This window comes from Phoxinus phoxinus (assembly GCF_949152265.1).
Source record: "Phoxinus phoxinus genome assembly, chromosome: 21".
In the NCBI taxonomy this organism is placed as follows: Eukaryota; Metazoa; Chordata; class Actinopteri; order Cypriniformes; family Leuciscidae; genus Phoxinus; species Phoxinus phoxinus.
This window is the reverse complement of record NC_136896.1, coordinates 9,739,343-9,760,879: the sequence shown is the minus strand read 5'-3', so window position 1 is coordinate 9,760,879 and position 21,537 is coordinate 9,739,343. Positions and strand designations below refer to the sequence as shown.

The 21,537-nt window shown below is 35.8% G+C and overlaps 1 protein-coding gene across 3 annotated transcripts in view; it reads left to right on the top strand.

The window, feature by feature from the left end:
• The first annotated feature begins 2,296 nt into the window (after positions 1-2,296).
• ankfn1a (ankyrin repeat and fibronectin type III domain containing 1a) overlaps positions 2,297-21,537 on the top strand; it is a 78,405-nt gene continuing 59,164 nt past the window's right edge. For 2 of the 3 annotated variants that reach the window (XM_079595491.1, XM_079595489.1), the window contains exons 1-6: positions 2,297-2,784; positions 2,898-2,979; positions 4,101-4,225; positions 4,378-4,530; positions 6,858-7,090; positions 17,800-18,023. In XM_079595491.1, coding sequence (XP_079451617.1) covers positions 2,738-2,784; positions 2,898-2,979; positions 4,101-4,225; positions 4,378-4,530; positions 6,858-7,090; positions 17,800-18,023 — 864 coding nt within the window. In that variant the 5' untranslated portion in view covers positions 2,297-2,737. The remainder of the gene's footprint in view (positions 2,785-2,897; positions 2,980-4,100; positions 4,226-4,377; positions 4,531-6,857; positions 7,091-17,799; positions 18,024-21,537) is intronic. The other variant, XM_079595490.1, reaches the window with a different exon arrangement.

The following is a 21,537-nucleotide window of genomic DNA, read 5'->3' as shown; positions in this document are numbered from 1 at the left end:
CGGTTTTCCCCAGGAGTCATATCCTAAAAATATAGGCAATTATGATCTTTAAAAAAATTATTATTATTATTATTTTTAATAAGAACTTCATACAGAACTGTTCAAACGTTTGTGGTCAGTATTTAAAATAAAAATCATAATAATACTTTTATTCAGCAATGATTCAATTATGTCAGTAAAGACATTGATAATGTTTCCAATTTTTTTTTTCTATTCATCAATAAATCCGAAAAAAAAACATATGATAGTTATTCACAAAAATAGGCATATTAAGCAGCAAAGCAGTTTTCAATATACTAATAATCAAATTGTTACTTTAGCACTAAATCAGAATGATTTCTGAAGGATCCTGAAGGATCATCATGTGCTGAAAATGAATCTTTGCCATCACAAGACTAAATTGCTTTTTAAAATATATTAAAATATAAACAGTTATTTTAAAATTGAAATAATATTTCACAATATTACTGTTTTTACTGTGTTTTTGATCAATGCAGCTTTGGTGAGCATAAGAGACTTCTTTCAAAAACATTTAAAAAATCCTGCCACAAAACCTTTGAACGATAGTGTGCATATGGACAGATTTAAGTAGCTATTTACCATATAAATTATTTACCAGTTCACTATAGTCATGCAGAAATTTTAATGCATAAAGAAAAAAGCTTCACAAACTGAGAAGCTGAAGAAGAAACTTACCATGTCATGAAGCATACGTACCAGACTGAAATGAAGTATTTCTTCAATACGTTTCTCTTCCTTTAAATACAACCTTGATATTTAACCCTCTACATACTGACTGCACGTATCCTTTGGAATCGTCCCTGTGGTGGGTCAGTTTCTGGGCCACCAGGGTGCCACAGTATCCAAGGAACAAAAACAAATCCCTGCACCACAGCTGCAAGGCCACACACTCCCCTAGATTCCCTGGCCATGCCGTCAATTACAGACAGATGTTCAATGTTCTCTGCCTCTTTCATCTTTTCCCCACTCCTGGGTGCTGTGCTTGGACTCTCGCTCATCTGCATTGAGATCTGTGTAGAACATGATGGAGTTTAGCAAGGAGTTTCTCAGAAAATCATTTATCATCATGTCTGCTGAAAAGTCTTCAACTGGTTTCATAAGGCGGGTTTCAGTCTCTGAAGAAATGCAGGGGTTAAAGCTCCCTCATGTGGTCTTTTTAGTGACTAACATGGGGGAAAAAAATATTCACAGGGAGTGAGTGGGTTTAATTTATGGGGGAAAATATTGAAATAGGTGACATACTCAAGTGTCTCGGTAAAAGCATCATCTCACCATCTTTATCTAAAAGGCATACCTGACCTTGAGTGTAATGTTCCTGAGATACAAACTGTAAAATTTTAAATAAGACAACATCTTAAAGGGTAAGTTCACCCAAAAATTGTGTCAGTAATTACTGTTGTTCTAACCCCGTAAGACTTTCGTTCATCTTTGGAACACAAATTAAGATGTTTTTGATGAAATCGGAGAGCTGTCTCACTCCCTCATAGGCATCTATGTACTTTAATTCTGCCGGCCCAGAAAAGTTAGTAAAAACATCGTTAAAATAGTCCAAGTGAGTGGCTCAACCTTAAGTTTATCAAGTGACGAGAATACTTTTTGTTCAACTATTCATTTTCTTTTGTGTGGGCCTCTGACGTGAGTTCACAAGCGCCACGACGCAAAATAATGCTTCTCAAAAAATAAAGTGTAAGATGACGATCGAACAACAGGGAAGGAACAAAAAATTAACAAAAACAGTATGAGTGAAATTAAGCGAAATCAATAGATCAGAAACAACGCAACTTTGAAGTCTATTTTCAGGCCTCCCAATCAGGTCTCTTGCCTGATCATAACCCTTTTTTCAGAGATATTCCTCTGACCGTTTTTTTGTTGTTGTAATGTCTCTCCGCCATCTCTCTTTCTACAGTCTTTCTTCAAATCTCCCACTTGTTCACTCTCCTCCCCGATCATGAGTGGACACGCCCCCTACTGCCGATTGGCTACTAGGGTGTTGTGCTTTTTCCAATCCATTTTCAACAGCGCTTCTCAGAAATCTCTTACTGCACCTTTAAATCATAGGCTATTTGGATATTTATTTGATCAGTTCCAATAATCATGGTTTATCCAACTTAGAAAAATATTTTTTTATACAGTGATTCAGTGAATCATGATATTTCTTAAATATTTAATAATAATAGGCTATTTAATAATATAATTTACAATACAATTAGCATATAGTTTTAATATAATAATTTTGACTTCAATTTAGGCTACTTTAATTAAACCATTCAATTGAAGTTAGTCCTACCACAGCACGTTTTAGTTTACTTAACTTTTTATTTTTATTTTTTATTTTTACAGTGGATTTATAGATGGATTAACAGTGTTACATATTCTTCATATAGGCAACAAAAACGGAATGGTTTATATAATTGAGGCTATCATCATGTGCTCTGGTGAGATGATAGCTGAGATGTTCTTTGGTTACATCAACATGAAGATGAAGAACTGTTTATGTGAGATAATTGCAGTCCCTCATTTTCCTGGATAACTACATAAATATTTCCTGTCTTATCTTACACAGACAAGTACAAGAAATCTGAACAGGACGGGTTTTTAAAGAAAATCGACATTTTTACGTCCATACATACACTCGTTAGCAAAACATAGGCTATCAAAACATTACTCCGTGGAACAGTCTATATTGAACAGAGATGAAAGAGTATCTTCGAAGCAGATGACAGGGTTTCTTCACTTCCTGATGGCGAACAGAGATCATATTTGGTGAGTTTTGTAAAAAATCTTTTGCTTTTCTTCCTACATGCAGTCGCAGAAGTTCGACTTTTCAGTAGGCTACGCCTGAGTGGAAGACACGTAACGGGAAGTTTTGAGTCTAGTTTCAGGTTTTTACGGGAAGAGGATGCAGATGTTCTGAGGATCCGCCGCGGTTCCTTGAGTCCAGATCCGGAGAACAAAGAGGTACATTCCCTCCTTTTCCAAACGAGTATTCATATTCAATGAAGCTGTCTGCCCTGGACGTGAAAATGTGTAAACTTTACAGTGTACATCGCAACTGAAGTGTTTGCAGTGTAGGTGGAGTGTTGGGAAGAGGAGTAATTAAAGATGGATGCATGTGGGATATGAACTGTGTTGTGATGGTAAAAATGTGAGAAGATCTTAAAGCTATTTCGGAGCCACACCTATGCTAAAGCTAATTTGTTTAAAGTAATTTCTGTAGTGATTAAGGTAGTGAATCATGATTGTTTATTTTTGAGAGTCGACTTTATGTTTAGTCACTCATTAAAGTCTAGGCTACAAAAATCCATTGAACATTCCTGCCATGTTACTGCCATGCAGGATAAAAACGTTTCTGATCATTTATTAATAATTATGTTCCTTTGACAACATGCCCCAATAGCAGGAAATGCTGTCACAGTTGCCACAATGGAACCTGCCATTAAATAACCCATAAAGGTTTCCTTTTAATGTAAACAGTAACAGGAAACAGCTAAATGTAAAAGGTAACATTAAAATATCTTGTAGGCTATCATTTGGTTTTGGTACAAAATGTAAACAGTATCATAGTCGGCTCATCAGTATCATAGTCGCTGCTTTTGTAAATGAAATGCAGCATCAGCGCAACATTAAACTTAGTTCATATCATAGATTAATATTCTTTAGTTTTTTTTATAATGTAATATTTTAATTAATATTTACATATTTATATGTTCATGACAGGGATTAGGACAGGGCAGAATTCACATTTAGTATTAAACCATAGTTACTGGGATATAACCTGTTTGACAGCTCCACCATGTGACAACTAGACCTGCTCTCACTGGCTACTAAAACATGTCAGCCAGATAGTAGGCTATGCTGAATGGGCATTAGTAATGTGTGCACTGCAGGCTTGATTATTCATTCAGCCTCTGTTTGGCACCGCCAGCAGGGACCTTTGCTGAGAAGTGACCTCAGGTCCAAAACATTAGCTTCTGGATTTGGCTTCTGTGTAATTTGGCTTCATTAGTGTTGCAGAAGAAAACCTGCCATGATAAGCATACAGTACACTAACAGGTTGTACTATTTTTTTGTGTGCTCAGAAATGGCTCAAGATGTCTTATGAGACCGAGAAAAGTTGCCTGCTGGCTCCACAGGAATCACAAACACCATATGGTTGCCTCACAGCTAATGAGAAATATGAAATCCCTGGAATGGGAGAGGACAGGTACTGTAAGCGCTATATGTATATATTAATTATATTCATGTTATGAAAAAAATTAATATATATAATAAAAAACTAAAAATATTTTATTATTAGTTCTGTTTTATAGGTTTAATTAGGCAAAACTGAATGATTATCGTATTCCTGTTTTTCAGTGTTTTAGAGATGCTGAGCTACTCAAAATTCTCTGATCTGGAGACATGGCTGTGTATGCCCTCCACTCTGTTACCCAGGAGCCGGGATTCAGTTTGCTGCATGCTGACACCCTCCCATGAGAACGACAATGGAGACACACACAAAGAATCCAGGTAAAGTGTTTGTGAGAGAATTTTAAGACATGCTAGTTCCTGTTGCTTTGTTACAGACCAGTTTGATGGCATTTTAGAGTAGGCGTTTCAGTTGAAGATAATTTTCATATCCAACCAGAAATCTTATGTCTGTGTGCTTAGACTGTTAGCTTGGTTAGCTGTGTCTTGCTTTATTATCTTATGGACATGCAAATATACCTATCATAATCACCTATTTAATTATTACACAGCTCTTTGGAATACCCGATTATATTTTGTGTGTGTGTGTAATGACCACTAAACTGTATAATTGAGTATTGACAGCCAGTTACCTTCACATTTTGCACATTCCAAGTCTCTCGTATCATTCTGTGGTATCTTTCGTCTTACACATTAAAAAATTCCAGCTCAAATATCCATTTTGCTTATTTATTTGCTAAGTAGCTTGCAATAACTAATAATAATGCACAATCAATTCGAAATTGGCAAGGAAAAAAAAGCCTTACTGAACATTAAAATCATAAATATATTTACAATTTGAATTACCAAATTAATGTAAAATCAATATATACATACAAATATTATATAATATATATAGTAAAACATTTTGTTTTCAACTGTTCAAGAAAAAAAAATCTTTATGTTTGACTGAGTGCAGTTGGTAGACTGCAATTTGTGTATTGACCACATGATGTCATTGTTTATTCATTGTTTTTACAAGTCAGTGTTTGGACCTTCTAGTTAGCAGAACAGTCTGACATAGCCAGACATCTGCAAATCATTTATTTAAAAAATATACGTGAGTATGTACTAATTTGTACAGATTGTGATTGACATTTAAATGACTCTTAGTTCTCAATAAACATTTCACTCCATATTTAACAACATCTGATTACTTTTGAGAGTCCTATTAAACATGCTTGTTTTTTGTATACACACTTTTGAATGCATTTCGAAACTAAGAGCTGTGCAGAGAAGAGAGAATTACACTGACAGTACGAGCCAACCTACTACATGTTGAATCACTCTGGCTCTTGTGGTTTCAATAGCCAATCAAAACCAATCATGTCTTCTCAGCTACCTTTTATGCAGCACTAGTCTCAACAAAAACTGAATCATCAGAACACCCAAAACCATACGCTGCAAACTAGGCACACAAATGCAATGCATACAATGACTAAGACCAGTTAATATTGCTTTAATCCTGCCTGGGGTCGAAAAAAAAACACACACACTGCCATCCAACTTTATGTAATCAGGCTACATTCATAAGCCTTAGCAGAGCCATTTATTAAAAACAAAAAGCCGGGTTCCATACTGCGATGGTGTTATTACATCTCTCAGTGGAAACAAAGCATTCACTGGAAACCTCTCTTAACTTGCTACAGTTAATCAAGCCTCACAAAAGCAACATAGCCAACTCAACTCTACCATCAGATATGCGCTACACTTGACTCTTGACAGACTGATATGGCTTTTGTGTGTGCGGCTGGCACACTTTAGCTGAAGGTGCAATTTAATATTTATGCCGGGCGCTGAGCACTCAGTGGGCTGCTTCTTTTTTTGTTTTTTAACCAGGGGCCTTCTTTTTACCCTAGAGCGATTACGTTGTTGATTTGACTATAAAAAGGCTTTAGCTACGGGAAGTCCTGGGCAAAAAACGGTGGCGTTAGATCTTGCAGGTGCATTCAGAATTAATATGCTGCTCGTGGCTCACACGGAATCAAACGGAAAATCTTTAATAACTTGTTTTACATGAAGAGAAGAAGTCCATGAGGACATCATGCTTGCAATGGAACGGATTGTTGAGTTTTTGTTTAGAAGAAAAAAATCAGGATCTCACACGAGAGGATCAAGGAAAAGCCAAAGCTATACCCTTCCAGATTCCAGGTACTGTATATTCCTAAACAGAAAAAAGGGTGTTTTTAATCAAATTGGTGTTTGTTAATTTTTTACAGCTATTTTTTATTTTATTGAGGCTTCTACTAAATGTATTATTGCACTGATATATATTTTATCTTCCAAATTTATTTTTATTTTTTAATGCGTCTTGAGAATAGAATGTTCTCAAACTAAGATTTAATTGTGCACATGATATTGCCTATACCGCTTGAAAATATTCCATCATTTTGTTCTCACACATGTTTAATTCCCTGCTTTTTCTGACATCCAGCTAAAGCTGTAATTTTCTCAACGTTGATTGGTATGGAAAAAAACCTGCGTTTTTCACTGGCGTTATGACACGCTGTGCGGTACGGGGGAGCTCAATTGTGATCATGAAAACATCACGCTATGACAGCTAATTATAGTGGAGTGACAGCAGAAATGAAATCTCTTTTGTTCCACAGGCCCCCGGAGAACGAGTCTAGTCATCTGAGCCAGTGCCAGGAGAGGAAAACCCATCTATTGCCACCCTCTCCAATCCTGCCAGTTTCAGCCTCCCCTCACTCCTCATCGCCCCTGCGGACCACCTCAACTCCTCTGCCCAAGCCCACCAGAGACTCCTGTCATGGCGGCGTGAGCGTGAGGAAACGGCGGCGCCTGGCAGCCAGCCCCGGAGGACTGCACTGGGACGCATCAGGTATGCCAATCACAAACTGCATCCATTCATCATAGTTTCAGATACTAGCTCCTCTCCAAAACTCTTTTGGCTCTCTATACGTATGGTTGTGCCAGTGCTGTGGATCGAAACTTCTTTGAGCGAGTCAGACAAAATATACATGTGTGTTTGAACTTCTATATTTGAGTTTGAGGAACCACATTTGGAGGTCTTGTGGGTCTTGAATGGATCGATTTCTCGTGTCGTTCGCCACGTTTCGCCAAGCGTTGCTTGCAGCGCTGTTTGTTTTTATTTGCTTGATTGCCTGTTACATCCAATTTCATCAAGCAATTTGCACAGTTTGATACACATATTTGTGAAATTTGAGGGCAAAGGTTCTCTGCAAAATTAATGACTTGTGTAATCTAGCTAATTGCTTCTGCCGGGAGTGATACTCTCACTGTGTTTTGTTGCAATTACCAATAGTAAATGATGATGCTGTGAAAGCTAGGTAAATAAAATGCAAATTTATTTCCAACTAACAAAAAAAAGATTCTAAGAGCGTTTTGCTAACATTCACATAGAGATATGAAAACTCTATTTCTGAATGTTCCCTGAACATCCAGTAAAAAAAAAAATTATTGGAACATTCCATTTTAGAATTTTGCAAACTTGGGAATGATACTTTTGAATTTCCTCAACGTTTCGTGATCTAACATTTTAATGACGTTATTAAATACTAGATAACTTTGAACGAACAATTTTATTAACAATCAAATTTCTTGGTTGCACTTAATTTTAAGGTGACGTAGTTACATGTACTGATAAGTGATATTAATTGACTACATGTACTTACTATAGAGTTACGGCTAGGGTTAGGGTTTAGTTTAGGGTTAGTTACTTGTAATTATGCATAATTTATTTGACTGTTATTACTATAGTAAGTACATGTAGTAACGTGTAACTATGTCACCTTAAAACTAAAGTGTTTCCCATTTCTTCATAACTTTGAGAAAACCTTGCCAGAGCGTTAGACTAAAACATTTCAGAAAAAAACGTTCCATTAACGATGTATAACTTTTTTGTGCTAATATTTTGAGAACATTATTAGATAACTTTGAATGAACATTGTATTAACGTTACTGGAAGAACATTTGTTCATAACTTTGAGAGAACCTTGCCAAAGTCCTGAGAATGTTCCCTTTTAGCTGGGTTGCCGCAAATCTTTAGACATGTCATGCTATTTTATATGTAAGCAATAAGGTACGAGAGGCTGTGCTTTATCGTGAATAAGCGGAGTGCCTGCAACCCCTTCAGCCGTGACTTATTCACGATACGTACTGCACTTGCCTCGAGTGCATTATTGCTTTTATAAAACGGCTACCACACAATGCAACTATTAAAGCCGAAAAATATGTATCTAAGCAACTTTCATGAAGTAAAATCACTAAAAGCCTTCCTTCCGCTGGAAAAAATAGTCCCTGACCGTAAACAGCAACAGAAGTTATATACATTATGAGTGAGTCAGTCAGTCGAGAAGACTTTTACATTGAAAGGACTCAAACTTGTGATCACGAAGAAGGAAGACGCAACTGACAGATGACTATAGGCACGGGAAAACCCCTTAACTGTTAAAAGGACAAGATATCGCAGCGGACATTCAAACTGATTTTTGAAAATTATGAATATATAGGACTGACCTGAAGGAAAACGCTATATCTACTGTAAATGCAGGTACACTCGCTTACTCGATCTCTCACAATACTCTACTATAGCTTCAATGAACAATATCGATGAGATCAAACATGTGTTGAACTTGAAGTTGCCAAGAGTGGTTGCTAGGGGTGTTGTGTAGTGATAAACAGAACCGTTGGGTGAAGCGGTCATAGCCATGTTTTATCGTGAATAAATCACAGCTATTGACCAATCAGAATCAAGGATTGGAACTAACCGTTTTATAAAATGGCAGCATAAATGTTACAATACTTACTTCAAAACATCCATATTGAAACAAAAAGAGATGAGACAAGCAATTAAATCAAACCGTTGCACATTTTTAAATAACGAGGATATCCTACAGAACACTGTATGTGTTTTAATATTAGTGTTTTAAGCAAGCTCATCTTGGAGTTCATGCTGTTATGCTGCCGATCGTCAGAGGTGACTCTGTCATTAGCGTTCTTGTTGTATGTGGAAATGACTCCTAATTGCAGGTTTATTTGTGGCACTGCCCTGCAGGCGATGTTCATTAATGCTATCGCAATAGTAGTGGTGAACCTTACGGATGGCATAATGAGCAATTTATTTTACAAAGGACTTGTCAGGGAAACCAACATTTTCTGGTACCTAGAGATGAAGAAGTCGCCCTACAACCCCTCCTACCCTTCAAAAGAGTATTATCACTATCTTTAGGGGTGGCACAGAATGGCAGGAAACGACTTTTTTTGATGCCATAAACAGCTCTGCCTATCTCTGGAGGAGCGTATGACTGGTATGTAAACAGTGGAGGGTGCTACATTACTGGGCACTTGGAAGATTGTTAAAGAGTTTGTTCGCCATGTTAATTCTGTCATCATTTACTCACCCTCATGTTGTTCCAATCCTGACTTTATTTCTGTATGCATGGATATAGCACCATAAACGTATCATACAAGAAGTACACACAACTCGTGTGCTATATTCCAAGACTTCTGAAGAAAGTCTTCAAGGTTGGAGATGAGGGTGAGTTAATAATGACAAAATTATAATATCACTTAAAGAGTGTATGAGGCTGTGTTCAGAATGCTTGCATACTTACTATTGTTGCAGTAGTATGTATGTGCACTGTGCAGTATGTATACACATATACTAATGTTATGTACAGTATATATGGAATACCCAGATAATCTTCATGGAAAATGAATGTATTTTATATCCATGGTAGATCTGATATATTGTATATAAGGTGGATAAACACCTTAGAGTTTTTCAGAGGTGGTAAATGGAAACATGCAAGATGTTGTGCATAGTGTGACAATATTATGGCAACAGTGTTGTGTATACTGTTTATAAACATTTATCATTGCATACTGTGTACACTACTAAAAGTTTGGTGTCAGTTAAGGTCCGTTCAAACCAAGAACGATAACTATATTAGAGTCCACACCAGCAGATGATATCGCTCTGTTTATTCTAAGCGCGTGCTTGTCTGCCGCTATAAAAGCTCGAGCTCATTACAGCCGGATGGATTCTGATTGGCTGTTTTATCGTTCATCAGCTGGATAAAATCATTCTGAAAGTGATTTCAAACATAGGCTATTGTTTCTCTGTGCCGTTATCGGTAGCTGTGGTGTGAACTCTGCTATTATTTAATATTGAGAACGATTTTTAAAACTATATCTTTATCATTATCTTTATAGTTATTGTCCTTGGAATGAACTGGCTTTAAGATTATTTTAGTTAAAGAAATTACCGTAATATTTTAATTTGGCAAGGATGCAGTAAAATGATCAAAAGTGACAGTAAAGACATTTATAGTGTTACAAACGTTTTCTTTTTTAAATAAATGCTGTTTTTATGTGTTTACTTTGTGTTCATCAATGAATCCTGAAAAAAATTTATCATGGTTTCAAAAAAATTAAATAGAACAACTGTTTTCAACATTAATAACAGTCAAAAATAGTTTCTTTAGCAGCAAATCAGCATAGAATTATTTCTGAAGGATCATGTGACACTGAGACTGGAGTAATGATGCTGAAAATTCAGCTTTGCATAAATACATTGCTTTTTAAAATCTTTAAAAAAATAGAAAGTAGTACGGTATTTTTACCGTATTTTTGAGCTTTGGTGAGCAATAGAGATTTCTCTCAAAAACATTAAGGTTAAAAAATCTTACTGAACCCAAACTTTTGAAGAGTAGTGTAGCCTACTCTTTCACATACTATTCATATATGTGATCAAATGTCAGTTTGACGCAGTGTACTTTAGCACAGGAAACATTCGTTTTTTTTAGTTGAATCTTTATCAGATTCAAAGATTTGCAAAACATTTGCCTAGCCATGCCATTGGAAGCATGATGGTAAACAACGATAGTGTTTTCCACACCTTTGTTTGGTTTGTTAAAGTGAGGTTTTCCATACCTAGATTCACCTTTGGGCTAAAAGTGAAAGGAATGAAAAGGAAAGTGGTGTGGATGTGATGCCCCTCTAGGGATTCTGGAATTGTTTCCACAGAAGTGTTCAGTGCACACATATTGATGTCAGCTGTGGCGTCAGAATCAATATTTTATCCAAAGAGCTCCAATGGGTGCTGGGTGTTCTCTTCCGTTTAATGACACCATCCTGTGTAATAGAATGAGTGCTGTTGGAGGATTGTTTTCAGCCTCCGAGTTCTCTGTTTTTTACCTGGGGACGTGAGCCTTAATGTACTAAATGATACAATCAGTGTTAGATAACCCCTCTGTACAGGGAACTGCTAAATTGCACAAGCCGGAAATGATAGGCTAAAAGGGTTGTCTGGGTAAAAGCAGTTAAAGGGATATTCACTTCAAAATGAAAATTCTGTCATCATTTACTCACCGTCAAGTTGTTTAAAACCTGCATGAATTTCTTCAACCTCTGAACACAAAAGAAGATATTTTGAAGAATTTTGGCTAACCAGACAGTTGATGGACCCCATTGACAGAAGAAAGAAATTCATACAGGTTTGAAACAACTTGAGGGTGAGTAAATCATGACAGAATTTTTATTTTGAAGTGAACTATCCCTTTAAGTTTACTCATTTGTCTTTTTATTCATTGTTTTCTTGGCATTCCTTTAGTTTTAAAAATCTCTGATTATGTAATACAAATTTACATATCTGTAAAATTGACATTTTGCAATTGTTTGAAAAAATAAATAAATAAATTGTTGGTGTAAATGAAATTACACAAAAACACTCATTCTCTCACTCACTCATTTATAAATTATTTATTTATATTAACTTATATACATTAATGCTGTTATTCAGGGATGGATTGTTTTCTAATAATCAAAGTATCCTGAAAAATAAAGATCATGGTTTCCACTAAAACAATAATCAGCACTGATTCCAACATTGATAATAATAAGTACCGGTAATGTTACTATTACCGGTAGTCTTATTTCTGAAGGATCACGTGACACTAAAGTAACGATGCTGAACAATCAGCTTCAGAAATAAATTAAATGTGAAAATATATTAAAATGGAAAACAGTTATTTAATAGTTATTTTAACTATTATTATTATAATAACATTTCACAATGTTACTGTTTTTAGTGTATTTTTCATTAAATAAATTCAGCCTTGGTGAGCGACAAAATCTTGCAGAGCCCAATCTTTTCATTTTTAATTAAAATCAAATTACATTAATGGTACATTTTACACTTTAAATCAAATGACAAATAATCCAGATTTATATTATGTAATTTAAATTATTTTCTTACAAATTAGTTATCTGTAATTTAATTTAAACTAGTGAAAAACCCATTACAACAATGTATTCTTCTTACTAATAAATAAGTAGTTTATAATCATTTTAATGTATTCTTTGCATTTTTTTAATCTTTATCTTAATGTTGTTTGTCTCTGATATCAATTTTTAGATTTATTGATGCGCTTTGATAATATTTTTGTGAGCAGTGCATTTTCTAATTCATCAACTACCCCAGTCATCCAGTAGAGGTCACTATTGCATTTGAGCTTGTACACAGAAATGAACAGAAGAGAGGATTGAGGTGCAACGGATTTACTTATTTCTGTTTCTCAACCCTATTAAATTTAATTCCGTAATTTCTGAACAGGACGTGCTGTAGGGCAGAAGAAGCTCGGTCATTCTGTTCCGAAGCCTTTGTTCCTTTTCCCTTAAAATGTCAGTTGTCATTCAAACTGTAGCTGGTGATTAACCACACAGCCGTGTTTCAGCATTAAACAGAATTGGAGCCACTTTGTCTGATGATTTGCACTGGTGCTGCGGATGAACATCACCATTACAGAAGATCAGGCTGTTCACTTTGTTCCTGATGTGTGGTTATTTTTGCTAATGGATTTATTTATCTATACCACAGATTTTAAAGCTGCAGTGTGTAATTCATGAGAAATTAATTACAAAAATAATGACCACACGGTCCCCCATCTGTCATTGGTCTGTCATACATATAATCCAGCCCCCAAACTCATGTTATTGGTTGAGCAAATGTTGTTGTGTCTGGCTTTTTTTTTTTAAATCTGACGATTTTTGTTCATCTTAGAAACACATATTAAGATCTTTTTAATGAAATATGAGAGATTTCTGTCCCTCCATTGACAGCCTACGCAACTACCACTTTCAAGGCCCAGAAAGGTAGCAAAGGCATCATAAAAGTAATCCATGTGACCAAAATTGTATGAAGCGATGCAAGTGCAAAAAATAATTTTGCCACTTTATTTACAAAATATTAATCTCCAACGTGTGTTCACGCAACAACATCTGCTCTTGCGTCATCACAACATGCATGCATCGTGGTGCTCTCATGAACGCATGTTAGAGATTCATATTTTGTAAATAAAGTGGTAAATTATGTTGTTTTTTTGCACAAACAAAGCACTCGCTTTAAAAAAGATCTTCATTTGTGTTTCGAAGATGAACGTCTTACAGGTTTGGAACGACATGAGGGTGAGTAAATGATGACAGAATTTTAATTTTAGGGTGAACTAACCCTTTAAGCTGCAAACGCTATTTATTAAACAATGAATTGAAACTAATTGATACATTATTCATTTAAATATATATATATTTTAATTAAGATAAAATTAATTGCAAATACAGTATTAAAATTAAAAAATTAAGCATTAAAATACTGTACAGTAGCAATGTAATGAAATCTCCCAACTAGCCTGTACATTATCAGCAAATATGTTGCTAAGCTTTCCTTGAATATTAATAGTGGGGCGTCCTCCTCTAATGACACCCGATGACATGCTGTGTGTCTTTTGGCAAGAAGTATGGCCTTCCCGATGAATGAACAGAACAGTGACCCTAGAGCCAGCACCTATTTACCCTTTGCTTTTGAGGATGACGAAGATGGATTCCAAACCGTTGTCATGGAAACTGGGATCATTAGCACCAGCTGTGTTTGTTTTAAGGCCTTAAGATTCTTCTCACGTCTTTAATTTAGTTGGACTTGGTGTTAAATTACACTTATCGAATGCGTTACTCTCGACCTCGCTTGATAGACAGCCGCAGCGCTTCATCAACACGCCGACGTCCTTGTGTCCATCCGTAGATGATTTTCAAACAAAACGGGTAATTGGACAAATTGGATCACTAATATAATTTGTGTTTTAATCACTTATTTGACTTTAAAGTGGGGTCATTTGTAAAAACCATTTTTCTCAGGCTCATTCGATTTATAAGTGCGCTCAGCCCTGGAGTCTCACTCAAGCTGTAGGAGGGTTATACGAATAGTGTCACTGCAGGTGATGTGATATAACAGCTTCACACAACACAGAGATGCTCGGTTATGAATCTATGCTGACATCAGACAAACATATAAAGATTCAACTACTAACAGAGTTATGAATATCTGAGTGCAACAAACAGGATTGGCAATATAATATATTGTTTTAATAATGTAGTTTGCATGTCAGATATCAATATGGTGTGTGGAAATGCTGGGAACGCACCAAAGCAGATGGTATGAGTAGATGCGAGCTCATGATGTGAAAATAATGTCTAGCTGTGGTAGCCAGAACACCACATGGAATCTGTCATTAGGGACCAGTTGAAGGAACTTGATATGGTTCAGTTGGATATGTGACACACAGACACCCATCAGTTCAGGTTTCATTCTGCTACAGTCACCAATGCATCGTTTCCATGGCGATGAGCTAACAAAGTTAAAGTCTGTGTATTTGACAAGTGAGATTACATAAGAGTTTAAGCCTGTAGCGTGCAATCCACACTTGGGCTGACACCTGGGTAAACTCATGAGAATCCTCAAATGGCATAATATGCTGAGGTTTTCATTGGATTTTTGTTTTTGTGAATTTCTCAATGGAACACACATAAAATTGGTCTGGGAATTGACTGTGATTTGTTTTCTGCGGTGGCTCATTCATCTTGGCTGTTCAGCATTAAAATACCAGTCTACTTGTACTACCATGGTTTTCTGGAACATGGTAATACCACGGATTTGTTTGAAGAACCTTGGAGTGCCATGTAAATACAGCGGTACATGAATATGGTAATCATGTAATCCCATTATTGAATGTTTTCCCTCAAATACCGGCACGTCGTTGCTCTGTGATCTTTAAAAAAAAGAATCTTTTTTTTTTTACCTACACAGATATTTTGACCAAATCTCACATTACAGAATGTTGAATTTAATACCATTCTGTGGAGAAAAGTACATTTTAAACATTTAGGGAATGTTTAATGCACTCATTTATCTTGCTAGCATGTTATATATCTAAAGTACAAGTAATTACATGCAATTTCACAAACTTACAATGGCTGGCAGTGGGGGGTGCAGATGAATATAGTATACTGTATTAGGCTGCTGTCACTTTAAGACCTAATGCTTCAAATCCGATTTCTTTCTCAACCGTTTACGTTCACTTAAGACATAAGCGACTGCGTTTACATGAATACTCACCAACACAGGCATTTTGACATAACTGTATGCATTTTACCATTCAAATGCAATAAGCCGTGAAAGAGAACTGAATTCTGGATCGCATTGTAAATATGTAAATGTGCGATATTTCAATAATTTTGATACATTGTGTATCTTTAAGATTAATAAAAATAGTAATATTCAAATAAGTATTAGAGTATTAAAATATACTCATCAAATGAATTTGAAAAGTAGAAAACAATAAATGATGATGATGGCATGATAAAAATTTTCAATCCTTTTAACAAAAAATTATAATAATAAATTTGTCAACCCCTGGTGCTTAAAAATGCCTGTCATTGAAAAAACACTCGTATATCAAAGTGTTACTATCTGAAACCATCAGTGTATTTTTTGTTGTTCAGTTTGGCTTGTGTATTTTCCTTTGGGAGTTACTTATCCATCTTTATCTTGTCATTAAACAAGAAATAACTTACCACTGATATAATCTGTGTGCAGCGCTTTTATGCAATCTGTTGATACTTTTCACAAATTAGCATATATATCTGAGCTTGGTTATCAAGATGGTTAGGGATTTGTCAAAACGTAGTGGATCAGCTATAACACCAAATTCATAAATGTTTATTTGACCTCTGCTTCAGAGGAGGTTCTCTTCACAACAGTCTCTGAGGCGAAGACAATAACAGCGACGTCTTCATGCAGTTTTAATTGTAAGTGGAGTAGGCAGAACCATGCAGTAGCTCAGTGGATAAAGAGCGAGAACTGCTGCCCACCAGCTGATGGTACAGAGAAACCAAACACCCCGCTTACAATCCTAGTGGCATACGGTGCACGTGTGTGTGTTTACATTATAAACCTCCAGTTTACAAGAGCAGCTCTATTAGATCTTCAAGATACAGTTTAATGTTACTTGAGGTGAATTTTCACCCATTTAACTGACAACTTTTATTCTTCTATGTGGTACAATAGTTGGTCTTTTTTATGCTTTGTTCATTACGGTGAAATTGTTACAAACATGACTCACCAGAGAAGTAGTGGGAAGTTTAATTAGAGCAGTTCAAATGAGAATTGAGAGGAAGTGAGTGGATGGGCTTTTTAAAATATGGTATTGCAAAATGGTTAGAATTGACTAGTCATAATATTTATTCCTTCTTTAAGTGATTTCTTATTCATACTGTACCAAATTTGGGTAACTCTTTATTTTACAGTGTCCTTGTTACATACGTTACATGTACTTACCATAGTAATAACAGTAAATTATGCATAATTACATGCAACTAACCATCAACCAAATCCTAATCCTATAGTATGTACCGGTACATGTAGTTAATTAATATTACTCCATACTTAAATATATAATTACACTGTAACACTGACACCTTAAAATAATGCTTTCTACGCTCAATGTAAAAAAAAATAAAAAATGTTGCTCTATGTATGTTAACTGCATATACATGTTCCATCCTTTTGGATTACAGAGTTTTAACATAAACTAATAAACATATGCTATATGTCATACATACAGTACTGTAAATGATGCAAGCAAGATTTTTGGACTCGAAAATCACGGCATAGTTAATTATTACCTATTTTCATCTATTTTATTTTATTTTATTTAAAAAATTTAATTTTCAAAGTTCATTTATTAAAACTAGCTTAGAATCAGAATAAATGTGTTCATTGCGAAAACAATAGCATTTATTCAGTTAAAAAGTATAAACATATGGCTAGCTGTGGAACGAGCAATATTCAATTAGTTAAAATGTATTAGATTGAAAGAAATTGGATTTATTGGTGATAAATTCTGTATATAAACCTGGTTATTGTAAAACAGTTTCAGTTTATTAATACCGGTAGTAGTATAACAGAATATACTTTTATGTTTCCTATATATACCATATACCATATTATATGTGTAATCCAAACTGATTGAAATGTTATATGCAATTAAAATACATAAATCTTAAATTTAGGCCTAAATATTTTTTTGGAGTGTATGAATCCTATATTTAAAAACAACAATCTCTTCAAGATGTGTGTTTTTGTGAGGAGAGGTTTTGGTCCTGTTCTCATTCTCTAGTGTTTTCTTTCTCTCTGGGTGTCAGTTATCACCTGAGGTGTCTGTTTCTCTCTTTCAGGGTCAGTGCTGCGTGACCATGACCGAGGGGAGACGTCGCTACTGTCGGAAGTGAAGCGCTTCCCTCGGAGTTCAGAGAGCCGTGTCCCAGAGCTTTGGAGTGATAGAGTGGCTCTCAGGAAGACCATATCCGTCGATGACCGCCTTCTCCAGCAAACGCCCAGTGAACACCACAGACTCCTCAGTCGACTAGAGAGGGGCAAGAAGAAACTCAGGAACATCAATGTGAGTGGTAAAGATGTCTCATATCGCTGTCAAATAGAGGTTAGATACAGACTCTATAGGGAATTCCACATTGGTCAAAGTTACAAATGTGCCCTTCGTTGCTTGTTTATTGCAATGTCTTGTTTGTTTACTTGCACATATTCTTGTGTTTAAGGACAGCTCTTAGTTTTGTGATGTTGTTTTGACAGTTTCACAGCTGTTGTGTGATTTCTGTGAGGTTCTTCATAGACGTTCAGTTGTGTAACCGTTCAAAAAAGAGGCATGCTTGCACAGAATTCATCCTGGAGTTTGATCATGGCTTTCTATTCAGCGAACACTCATCTGTCATCCTACACCAGTGAGTCAGTGCTTTGAGGACGCATTGCCTTGTAACCTTACATTAGGGACTTTTGCAGAACATGAATTCGATCTGCATACATTTGGCTTTGTTAAATAGCTGTGCAGCTCTGTGAAAACTTTTATGTATACTACATAGATGTATACGTTAAGAGGGGGTAGATAAAGAAGCGTTCGTAATGTACGTATGTTTTTATGGGCTGGGCTCAAATGATCATGGCCATGAATAACTATGAGATCTGTGAATTTCGAAGTTCTCAGAATGAACGGTTTAAACCAAACCTTACCTTGTTTAAACCTAATTAACATGTTGAAAATGCAGCATCAAGGATTTAAAGTTTGAGTCGTTTACCGATAACGTACCATCTATAAAAGAGAAAAAAAGTCATTTTGATCAGGATGCATCTATAAAAAGTAGGATCCCTCAGGGGCTATGTGACATTATTAAAATATAAAAACCACCAAGATATCACCAAACAGATAAATGTATCTAATAAAATTAGATGCATCATAATCAAGGTGAACAACAATAAATCACGGACGTACTCTCAATATTTTTCTTTACAAATAAAACGTAAAATGTGTCACTTGAAAAGGTGAATCATTTTGTGAACTGATTTGAATGTTTTTAAACATTTTAATGTTTTTATTTAACTGAACTTTTCTTATGTTTTTTATCTAATTTTTCTTATGTTTATCATAATGTACCATATTTGTAATCCTTCAAATATAAAAATATTAATTCCAGAGCCGGCTCATATACCCAAATCATTTGAACAAACTGATTCACTAAAAAGAATCTGACTTATCAACACTGCTTTAGATGTCATAGAGTTCAATGGTTCAACGGCTTTTTCAGCGGTGTTGGTTCCGGAAGTATTTTTTCCATTAATTTTTCCCATAGGGATTATAAAAAAGTCTTTGTTAAAGAGTTATAAGCCACGAACCAAGCCAATCAGCTACAAGGTGAATCACAACACTACAAACTTTGATTTGAAGCAAAAAGGTTTTGAAAATCGAACATAAGACAAAGGTACTACAATACTGTGTACTTTAGTGATGGAAAGAACTACAATCCCATGAAGCATTGAGAGCAGCATAATCGAATTAAAAAAACGACTAATTTACAAATGTTGATTATATATATATAAACAATATACCTTAAGTTTACTGCAAGTTTTCTCTTCTCAAAATTGGGATATTTAAACTTAGAATTGCGAGAAAAAAGTCAGAATTGTGAGAAACAAACTTGAAATTTTGAACCTCCTTGAAAAACTTTTTTTTTCCATGGCTTCCATAGATTTCCACTGCAGAATTGTAATTTTCAGCCACCTGGCTCCGCCCACAGAACACGTCGTGACGGAATATAAAAACCAACGATGCAGTGATTTGTCGCAAATCATCACTACTTTTTGTAAAAAGTAGCTGCTCTGCTCCTAGGGCCCTATTTTAACGATCTAAAAGTAAAAGCGCAAGTAAATTTGTGGGTGGGTCTTGGGAGCTGTTGCTATTTTCCCGGCGGGATAAATGCCTTTTGCGCCTGGCGCAAATCTAAAAGGGGTTGGTCAGAAGTAGCTTCATTATTCATAGGTGTGGTTTGGGCGTAACGTGAAATAAACCAATCAGAGCGTCCTCTCACATTCCCTTCAAGAGCAGGCGCGCTTGTTCCAACGCGGATTGCTATTATGACGGCGGATTTGCCAGGCGCACGCCAGGACCGATTCACAGCCGAGGAGGCCGACGTTCTCGTCAGGGCCGTAAAACACGAGTATGGGGAGGCTGCAGACCTGGAGCCGGTAGATATACGACCCAAACAGTTTTACGCCCCTGGCAGTTTTACGCCCCTGTTGTTCCTGATCCGTCCAGTAGGGGGAGGCTGTACAGCAACACAAATTGAGGTATGTTTTAATATTTTTTAATATTAATTAATTAATTAATTTTGTATTGCAAATGAAAGGATACAGACATTAACAGTGAGAAGAGGAAAAAAACAAAACAAGGGGGGTATACGGACATCAAAAGAGATTGAATTAGGCTACACAAATCAATACAATATTACATTTTGTCAATAAAAAATTAAAGGTTCTTTACAACAGACTCAAGGATATTATTTGTTTTAGAAACCTTTTGAGTTTCAAGGTTTTGCCATTGGATGGTTATGTCTTTATGCAGATGAAACTTGTCCAGAATTTACCAAAAAGTTCAGGACGATCTGGATTCAATTTATTTTACCACGTATGTAGGACTCTGTTTTGTAGATGTATGACGACCAATAGAGAATAGTACAGCAGATATTAAATCGAGGATCCATATGATTACACGGTACTATGTCTAATGGTCTAAATATGGTTCATATCTAAATGTAACTTTATATAAATTCACAACAACATATTTCACTTAGTCTCCATATAAAAACATACGGTGAATAGGCCTATAACTGCAGTAGGTCATACTGTATCATTACTTGTCATAACACGTAGTTGATCCAACTATGTGTATTTTTAATTTTTCAATTCACAAAAACAAAAGTCTTCTGTAGGCTGAGTGAAGAGAGTGAACCCAGACTGAATATCTGCATCTATTTTTCTATTTTAATCCGTGCAGATCTACACTGTAGCGTTTATATTTAAATGAACAAAAAACACAAAATTGTCAAGTCTATGGACGGGTTGTTAATGTGTTAGCGTCGATTTAATGATGTTATTTCGCAGTATATCCTCCTACTGGATGCATCAGGAACAACAGGGGCGTAAAACTGCCTGGGGCGTATATCTACCGGCTCCAGGTCTGCAGCCTCCCCATATAGTAAAACACAGAGAAGTGACATTGGGGATGATGGGAGAAACCCACCCAAATTAGCTTCGGTTAAACAGGCGTATAATTTGCGTAAATGTGTAGCCTAATCTAGATTTTTTTTTTTTTTATCTAGATAGATTTTTTTCACATCTTCACAGACACAACAAAATCTTCACGGACACAACAATGATTTCCCTCGTGTGTTAATATTTTCCCTTGTAATAATGTATGATTTGCAAAAATGAAAACTGCTGCGTCTGTTTAGAGAATCAAAGTGTATGCGCATTAACACACGCTACATATGGCCAAGCACGCGCCCTTAAAATACCATATGACTAACGCGCAACGCGCCACTGTCTTTAGACTTGGATTTTTCTGGTCT